A 10523-nucleotide genomic window follows, 5' to 3' on the forward strand; every position below is an offset into this window, starting at 1 on the left:
ACGAGGTGAAAAACGAGGTAACAACCTTTTAGTTGTCTTTAACAGTTTATTTCACCATCTTTGTGAATCACTGCAAACACCAGTCACCAGCATTTAACTTGTGCTAAAAATGGACATCATTTCTGGCCCATCTTAAACATAACAGACCATAACATAAGTTAAACTCAAAGCAGACGTTGCTATGCTATTCTGGTCAAACATAACATATGATTTATTTCTTACATATGTTGTTTCTGTTCTACTTTGAAACTTTTATTACATCTCTCGCTGAAGCTGACCTGGTCAGCATGTAACAAGAAATAACTGAAACAAAACGAACAAATGATAACACAAAGCTATAAGCTCCCATTTTTTAACATTAGTTAATGCATAAACTAACAATGAGCAATACAATTGTTAAGGTATTTATTAATCTTTGTTAACGTTAGTTCATGTTGACCTTATTATGCTATACAAAAGAAGGTCAGATCTGCAATGCTGTCGAATGTAGGCCTATAAACTAAAACCTCATTACAAGTAATGTAATCTAGATTACATACCTAGCTAGGTAATTACAGAACATTTAAGCTAATTATATTATGTTTACAAATGAAGTGAAGCAATAATGGACTAGCATTAATAAGGTCATTGTACTCACTATAAACTCGACTACAATTTACAGTATGTTCTAGTTTGGAGGGAGTTAGGCTACTTTTAACAGATGTGGTGGTGTCAGGTCTATTTATTTGAACCCGATAAGACACTACACATATGGCAGAGAACACCCTGATCAGTTTACAACCACTTTATTATTTATGATCTGGTTGGACTAACACAAGCAGCACCTCTGCAATCTCATTTAGCTTTGAACAGGTAGCGATGTTGCCACTGCCGGTACCAAGTCAAATTCTAACTACTGTGAATGAACATACAAAGCAACGATATGCTCAAGGTGCGGTGAACTACAGTCATGTTTGCGGCAGCAACTAAGAACTTCGTGAAGCAGGTGGGAGACACTGGACGGCTGATCCATGTGCCCAGTCTAAGTGAAGCGGACCGATATCAACCCCTCAGCCTGGTGACGAGGAAGAGGAGACGACATTTCTGGAAGAAGACCAAATACGCCACAACCCCCTTCTCCCTGAAAGACATACTCGTGGGAGAGAAAGAGATCACAGCAGGTGAGCAAGAAATATTTCATAGTGTGAAATCAATTAAAATAACTTGATGAGTAGGCCTATAGATGAACAAATACTTGGTTATCTCATGCCTTCAATAAGGCATTCGTGAAGAATTTTATGTGCATCTTTGCGTAATTTGTACTTACAAAATGCATAAAAACAGTTTAATATTGGATTGATAATTCACTCAAAAATGAAAATTCTGTCATCATTTACTCACCCTCAAGTTGCTCCAAACCTGTATGAATTTCTTTCTTCTACTGAACACTAAAGAAGATATTTAAAAAAATGTCAAAAATGCCCCATTGACTGTTTGGTTGCTGACATTTTTTTAAATATCTTCTTTTGTGTTCAGCAGAAGAAAGAAATTCATACTGGTTTGCAGCAACTTGAGGGTGAGTAAATGATGACAGAATTTTCATTTTTGGGTGAACTATCCCGTTAAGTGCATACTGTAAGTGATATCAAGTTATATAATTTCTCTTTGGTTGACAGGGGTCTCTTCATACCAGCTCCTGAACTATGAAGACAAGTCTGATGTTTCCCTAAATGGGCGTTTGGGCAACCATCTGATCCACGAGGTGGGAGTAAACGTAAGTGGTTCAGACTCTGTGGCGGTAAAGGCCTCGTTTGGAGTTGTGACCAAGCATGAGGTGGAGGTTCCTACATTACTGAGGGAGCTCAATGCAAGGTAAAGGACACATTGTGTATATATTTTTTATACAGTTAGACAGTTTGTTCCGGCCCTCAAAATTGGCTAGGGGCTAGTATTTAGTCCAGTAGCACTAGGACTTTTCACTGTTTGTATCACTCACCTTTTGCACATTGCGCAGTATACAGTATGTGTGACAAGTAACTGTATTTATGAGTGAGTCAGAATCATTCACTTAACCGATTCATTCAAAAGCACTGTTTCATTCAGAAACACTACACAAATTTGATGCGCAAAGGTTTATTTTGCTTTGGCTGTATTAGGAACTATTTTTATTGGTAGAGTAAAAATGATGTAGCCCCAAAGGGGACATGGTGGTGGGAAAAAAAATATGAGATGGGAGGAAAAATTATATTTCAACGCTCACAAACTTTTTGCATTCCCCAAACTGCCAAGAAACTTTGCTCTCACTTGCATTCTACTTTTGCTTTCCTACAATCATTTTTTCAGTTGTTCTCCTGCAAAATTATCACGTTCCCCCAAGAAACTTTGCACTCACTTGTGCTCAACTTTTGATTTCATTTGTTCTCCCACAAAATGATCCCATTCCCCCAGTGACTAAACTTTTGCATTCCCTCGACTCCTGAGAAACTTTGTTTGCTTGCAAAACTTTTGCCTTTAATTCGGTCGCAAAACGGTTGCATTCTCTCAAAAATTATTGCGTTCCCCTGAGAAACTTTGCCTTTGCTCGCAAATATTTTACAGTCCTCAAAAAAAAAAATTACTAGTTCACAAAACCTTTGCTTTCTCTCGCAAATTATTGCATTCCCAGAGAAACTTTGACTTTGCTCGCAAAAAATGTGGGTTCATTCGCAAAACTTTTGCATTCCTTTGACTCCAGAGAAACTTTGTTTGCAAAACTTTTGCATTCTTCCAAAAAAAATGTCACTCGTTAACAAAACTTTTGTGTTCTCTGGCAAGATTATGCATTCCCTGAGAAATTTTGCATTTGCTCGCAAAAAATTTGAGTTTGTTTTTAAAACTTTTGCTTTCCCTCGACTCCTGAGAAATTTTGATTGCAAAACTTGTGCATTCCTCCTAAAATAGGCCTATATGCATTCGTCTCACAAAAACTTTTGTGTGTTCCAGTGAGACCACCTCCCCAGAAACTTTGACTTCGCTCGCAAAAATGTTGGGTTCACTCGCAAAACTTTAGTGTTCCCCTAAGAAATGTACCTTTGCTGCAAAACTGTGTTTTCTCACAAACAATTGCGTTCCCCTGAGAAAATTTGCCCTTGACTTGTAAAAGCATTGAAATAGTTTTAATAGTATCATATTATTTCCATCACCATGTCACCATGTCCCTAAGGGGCTTCATAAATATAGACAAAGTAACAAAGTCATATTTGGGTCTCAAATTTACTGATGTAAGTTCTTTCGGTGTCCATGTTAATATTCGGAACAGCAGTACTCCTGCTCGTGTAGCTACTTCTTAAATGAAATGAATCAATACATTCTCACATTCTTTTTCTTGCAAATCTTTCTGTCTGTTCTCCTCTCATTTCTTTTTAAATATCAGGAAAGTTGACCTGGATCATTGTCTGATCCGTCAGTCCAAAGAGAGTAGGCGCACTGTCCTGTGCATTGTCATGGAGAGTATCCGCACCACACGACAGTGTTCCCTCACCGTTCATGCTGGAGTGCGTGGAACAACCATGAGGGTAAACAAATGCAATTGTGCCATCGGGCCAAACTATAAATGTGGCTGTGAAATCTGCTGTTCCCTGATGCTTTCTATCATCCCTCACAGTTCCAGATAGATGATGGTCGAAATCCTAAAGGGCGAGATAAAGCCATTGTTATTCCAGCCCACACGACCATAGCTTTCAGTGTGCTCGAGGTTTATGTGCGCCTTGATGGACGTCTTGGTAAGTGTTAAATGACTGCATAATTCAAATAATGTAGTATTCTGACTCTATAATTCTATGTACACTACCGTACAAAAGTTTGGGGTCAGTAAGATTTCTTAAAAAAAACTTCTATTCAGCAAGGATGCATTAAAGGCACAGTATGTAAGTTTCGCTAGAGGTCGCTCATTCAAAACAAAGATGCCATGAATGAGCGTGGAATCATGGGAGTTGTAGTCTTGACTCTTCACCTCCACAGCGGATGGAAAAGAATCTGACTGACTCAGGCAGAAATCATGTTTATGAATGAGCGAATGTATTAACCTTACGGTGGTATGAAGCAGGGCGTGCCGAGAGCCCTTGGGAGTGAATGTTAATGAGAGACACCTGCGCGAAATACTGGTCTCTGAGCTTTTATTATGCTTATGCTGCAGTCGGCCACCTTCGCTCTTTTCTTTTTATATGTGCTGTTTTACATGGTTAAAACAATCATACTAAATACATTTGAGTGTGTTGAAAGTTAAGTTATAACGTTACTCTGTGCGTTCACTCAGTGGCTGGTATGAAAGACTTGTTGCACTTTGCAGTAATCTAGATTGATATTAGAATATCATATTAATAAAAACCGGATGAATAAATGGCTGTTGTTAAATGACATGCAACTAAATTTTAAATATATTGTATTATGGAGAAAGCTCTCTCTGATTATGCTATGTTAGCCACTTGACAAAATAGTGTCTCTGAGGCATGGTAAAAACGTTACTTGCGATGGATCAAGAAAACAAGCGATTCAAACAATAAGATGTTGATCTGTATGATAAATGAGCAGTTTTCTGTCGATAAATGTATATCCAAACAGTTGCTTGCCTGTCTAATAACATACACTCACCTAAAGGATTATTAGGAACACCATACTAATACTGTGTTTGACCGCCTTTCGCCTTCAGAACTGCCTTAATTCTACGTGGCATTGATTCAACAAGGTGCTGAAAGCATTCTTTAGAAATGTTGGCCCATATTGATAGGATAGCATCTTGCAGTTGATGGAGATTTGTGGGATGCAGATCCAGGGCACGAAGTTCCCGTTCCACCACATCCCAAAGATACTCTATTAGGGTTGAGATCTGGTGACTGTGGGGGCCATTTTAGTACAGTGACCTCATTGTCATGTTCAAGAAACCAATTTGAAATGATTCGAGCTTTGTGACATGGTGCATTATCCTGCTGGAAGTAGCCATCAGAGGATGGGTACATGGTGGTCATAAAGGGATGGACATGGTCAGAAACAATGCTCAGGTAGGCCGTGGCATTTAAACGATGCCCAATTGGCACTAAGGGGCCTAAAGTGTGCCAAGAAAACATCCCCCACACCATTACACCACCACCACCAGCCTGCACAGTGGTAACGAGACATGATGGATCCATGTTCTCATTCTGTTTACGCCAAATTCTGATTCTACCATCTGAATGTCTCAACAGAAATCGAGACTCATCAGACCAGGCAACATTTTTTGTCTTCAACTGTCCAATTTTGGTGAGCTCGTGCAAATTTTAGCCTCTTTTTCCTATTTGTAGAAGAGATGAGTGTTACCCGGTGGGGTCTTCTGCTGTTGTAGCCCATCCGCCTCAAGGTTGTGCGTGTTGTGGCTTCACAAATGCTTTGCTGCATACCTCGGTTGTAACGAGTGGTTATTTCAGTCAAAGTTGCTCTTCTATCAGCTTGAATCAGTCGGCCCATTCTCCTCTGACCTCTAGCATCAACAAAGCATTTTCGCCCACAGGACTGCCACATACTGGATGTTTTTCCCTTTTCACACCATTCTTTGTAAACCCTAGAAATGGTTGTGTGTGAAAATCCCAGTAACTGAGCAGATTGGGAAATACTCAGACCGGCCCGTCTGGCACCAACAACCATGCCACGCTCAAAATTGCTTAAATCACCTTTCTTTTCCCATTCTGACATTCAGTTTGGAGTTCAGGAGACTGTCTTGACCAGGACCACACCCCTAAATGCATTGAAGCAACTGCCATGTGATTGGTTGATTAGATAATTGCATTAATGAGAAATTGAACAGGTGTTCCTAATAATCCTTTAGGTGAGTGTACATACTATATTAAAGCGTATTTGGTGTTTCTATGGTTTCTACGGAAATCAAGGGTAACGCGGATTTGACGTCATTGACAGGCGACACAAGGACACATTCCGTAACACTGGTTAAAATAGCTAATTTCTCTGGATTTAAACATTGTTGGAAGCGTTTGGGATAATGTAAGTACACAGGTAGTTTTTTTAATATTTTAATCTAAAAGTCTTACATATTGTGCCTTTAAATTGGTCAAAAATGACACTAAAGACATTTGTACAAAGCTTGTAAAAGGACATGGTGGTGGACAAATATGGGATGGGAGGGGAAAATATATGTCAAAGCTTTTGCGTTCTCTTGCCGAAGTTTTGCATTCCAGCAAAAAACTTTGCGTTTGCTTGGAAAAAAGTTTTTCGCAAACTCAAAGTTTCTCAGGGGAACGCAAAGCATCTTCAAGAGAACACACTGATGTATAATTTTTCCTCCATTCTCATCTTTTTTTTATCACCATGTCCCTTTAGGTGCTCCATGCATTTCTATTTCAAATGAATGCTGTTCTTTTGAACTTTCTATTCATCAAAGAATCCTGAAAAAAAAATGTATCACGGTTTCCACAAAAAGAGCAGCACATCTGTTTTCAACACTGATAATGTTTCTTGAGATTTCTGAAAGGTCATGTGACATTGAAAACTGGAGCAATTCAGATTTGCCATCACGTGAATAAGTTAAATTTTAAAATATATTAAAATAGAAACCAGTTATTTTAAATATTAATAATATTTCACAATATTTCTGTTTTATTGTATTTTTGATCAAATTAATGCAGCCTTGGTGAGGCTTGGAAAAACATTAAAAAAAATTACTGATGCCAAACTTTTGAGTGTATATCTATGGAGTTATACTCTATGAAACTCATCCATAGATGTTTTTTTAGATTTAAACATTTTCAGAAATGAGTTGATTGTCAGATTCAAGTAGAGTCTCCATCAGTTTTTTTTTTTATTTACCTAATGGCCTTTGATTTAACTTTGGTCAGACATATGTGTAGCACCAGAGTCAGTGGGAGGGTTTGAGAGGGAACAGATACGAGACCAGCTCGGGGGATACATTGGCCGCTTTTCCTTTGGAAGACTCAGGAGATTTCTGTCGGGAATCATCTATGGGAACCCTTTCAGAGCAGGTGATATAATTTCTGTTGTCAAATATATCTGTAAATGTTATACAATATGTTCCAAATATGACTTTTGATGTATGCTTGCTGTAGATGACAGGACGTTTGAAGAGCTCACTCACTCTGATATGTACATGGACGATGTCGTGACGGACTACTACGAGAAGGCTGCCAGCATGACTGACCTGTCCTCGGCCTACCTGCGGGATGAGAAGCACATACGTGTAAATCTGCTCAACCATAACATACCTAAAGGACCGTGCGCCCTGTGTGGCATGGGGCATCAGAAGCGCGAGACTGTCTATGGCTGCCTGGAATGCTCTTCGGGGGGACACAAATACGTCCGCCTCCATGCTGTACCATGTTTTGACCTCTGGCACAAAACCTTGAGGTGAGAAATGGCTTGGAGGAAGTCCCAGGGTGATTTTCATGCAGACCGTGTGCAAGATGACCACAAGATGTAAAACCATCATCTTTAATATCAGCAAAAACACATTTTAATAATGTTCTTTGCTCAGTGTTAGTGACACTGACATTGTAAACCAATGCAAATTCTAAAGAGTTTGACCCCAATCTGATTATTTATTCGGTGATCACTTTAATGGTTTATATATTTTTTCCTTGTTTTGTCACAAATTCAGCAGTTTGAATGAGAGTATATTATCATACCCGTTGTTAAATCTTAGTCATTAAATAATAATTAGGACACACTTTACATTACACTCCTAGAAATAAAGGTTCTTTTTAGGCATCTATGTTCCGTATAGAACCTTTAACATCCATGGAACCTTCCCACTGTACAAAAGGTTCTTTATAGTGGAAAGGGGTTCTTTAGGGGAAGTTTACTCAACACCATTTTCAACAAAGAAGAAAGAAAACTTGTGTTTTGGCCATTAATTTACACGACAACAGCATTTTGGATGCCTGTAACGCAAACGCTTGAAACGGGTTTCAAAGCGCAAGTTTTTGAAAACGATACTGTTAACGTCTCTGTGTAAACTACAAAAATGTGAATTTGTGAAAACGGAATAGTCACTTAAAGGCAAACCTGCAACCTTAGCCGGAAAAAGTGTAACGCATGCTAACGCTGCGGTACGCAGGGAGAGAGACAAGAGACCTTTTTAATGGATGTCAATGGAGGAGAGGCTTCACTATGCTGAATAAACCGTTTTTGTGAGGGAATAGTTTATAATTTAATGAATCGACAGTCCATCGGCGAATCTTCAACATGTTTGCTTTTAAACTGACAATTTGTTTGCGCACAATGACAGGAGTCACAGGACCGATTCAGTTTACGCCACTTCTTATTCGTTTCTATGGAATCCGCAAACAGTGATTGACTGTCGCACAACTCTGAAAGAAATTCAATGGCTGCATCCGAAAACTGATAAATGCTGCCTTCGGAGGACACATTCCAAGGTAGGAAGGCATCAAGGCACATCCGAATCCAATGTTAGCTTCACTTCCTGTTTCCTAAGATACCTTAATTTTATTGATTTTTGAAGGCAGCATAGATGTATCCTTTGCTGGCTTTGATATCCCACAATCCTGTGCCATTCGGTGACAGTTGAGCTAGAAAAAGAAAGATGGTGTCTGAACTTTGCGGTTGCTGGTCAGTTTGTTTGTAAATGTACATTTTTGACCAACGTTTTACACTTCTGATGTAATTTCTAACGAGAAATTGCTAATAAAATATATTTGTTTAGTTCGTACAAAAGCTCGCTCTATTTTGTTGTAGATCATTCAACCATGTGCTACCTTAGAAGTCTGTCCGAAATCAGTTTTGTGAGTTGCCTTCAGCTTTGCCTGTAGAGTCATTGCCTATAAGGCAGCAAGGCAACAAGATTTCGGATACAGCCAATGATGTCAAGGCTGTAATGTGATTGGTTAACAAGGCAAACGTGATCCAAGTTAGCCGTTATGCTTTTTCCAATGGTAGAGCCACAGACACTCGTATAATAAAACCATCGCTGTGTCCGAAATTCAAAAATTCAAAAAACAGTAGGCGAAAAGTCCCCGGATGACCTACTACTTCCGGGACCTTCTGAGGTGCGCATTCGATAGACACTTTACTATCCCATGAGGCCACGGGAGAGGATTTATGAATGGAGGTGAAGCAACGCAACTGACACTGGTAGGTCACATGATAATGACAACATGGCGGATGTAGTATGTCTGGATTACATTCATACTATATAGAACGCACTTTTTTTAACAGTCGCGAAGTTCAAAATTCAAAAGTAGTACATACTCAGATAGCACACAATTTCGGCATCTCTGGAAAACAGTGACGTCATGCAAGTGAATAAGTGTTCAGTCAGTGGACTTTCTTTACAAAGTGACATCGCCAACTACTGGCCTGGCATGCATAATACAGCGTTTTCATGTATCTCTGTGAACGAGGATCATTTGTCGCCTGTATGAGAAAAATGCTTCCATTTTTAGTACATTGTTGTCATGTAAATGTAACCTAAGATTGTTAAAAAAAAATCTCTTCATATTAATAAGAAAAAAATAGTTATTTTAAGAACTTTGCACTGAAAGGTTGTTTTGGGAACCAAAAAAGGTGGTTCTATAGCATCGCTGAAAAAATACCCTTTTGAAATTTTATTTTTAAGAGTGTATGTGTCTTTAACTATTATGTATTTACATCAAAAAAAATTAATTGTTAGGTACAATGTACTTATTTATTGTGTTCATGTTGCATTGCAAAACACTTTGGCTGCTATTGAGGTGGGATACGGGTAAGGTTATGGACAGGTTTGGTGGTATGGTTAGGTTTAAGGGTGGGTTAAAGTGTAAGGGAAGGATCAACAGTGTAATCACAATGTAAACACATAACTGCATTGTATCAAATGATTAATTTAAATGTTAGTATGGTAGTTACAGATACTTAATATAAAGTGGAACCTATAATTACTATCAATACTGAAACAGTTTCATTAGAAAACCGTAAAACACACAATACAGTATATTAATAATACAAACTGAAAGAGATCTTATACACGAAACTTGGTGCTAAATTATGTATTGAATTGTTTACATAATGTCCGCAACTTTCATTTATATCAGTTTTGAAATGGAGCTTCTTACCTATACAGATACACATGGGCAAGATAAAAGATACGTTAGGGCAGATATTTGTTTCATCACGTGAAGACCAGCTGCTGTGTTTTCGAACATACTGGGCCATCTAAATAATTCAGGCCTCTCATTAACTTACCCTGTAGATCACGTGATGGAAGTGGAGCAGGAAGTGCATCACTTACAGTTGTCTCCTGTGAATAGTACACCATGGAACTGTTTCCAGATAGTGTGTGAAGTGAGGGCAAGGATAGTGCAAGGTTACTTTTGTGTGCTTATTTGACAACTGGTGGCCCTACTGGTTAAAATAGTGTAATGGAAAAAATAGAGGCCTACCTTAAAATGTTGATTGAATGGGACAGAATGTCAAGAGCACATATTAAAAAACTGCCTCCAACTCATGTGCTGCCTGAAATGTTTTCTATGTCTGTTTACAATGTTTGTAATAATAAAACAAATATTTGA

General features: G+C 38.6%; 1 protein-coding gene across 1 annotated transcript; it reads left to right on the plus strand.

Annotated features, from left to right (window-relative positions):
• Positions 1 to 949: 949 nt before the first annotated feature.
• pjvk (pejvakin) lies at positions 950 to 7369 on the plus strand (the record flags this gene model as incomplete). Its single annotated transcript, XM_079840235.1, has 6 exons — positions 950 to 1160; positions 1656 to 1851; positions 3392 to 3533; positions 3623 to 3740; positions 6840 to 6983; positions 7068 to 7369. 6 exons carry the CDS (start codon positions 950 to 952, stop codon positions 7367 to 7369), a joined length of 1113 nt encoding a protein of 370 aa, XP_079696361.1.
• Between the last annotated feature and the right edge of the window lie 3154 nt (positions 7370 to 10523).

This window comes from Gobio gobio (assembly GCF_949357685.1).
Source record: "Gobio gobio genome assembly, chromosome: 17".
NCBI lineage: Eukaryota > Metazoa > Chordata > Actinopteri > Cypriniformes > Gobionidae > Gobio > Gobio gobio.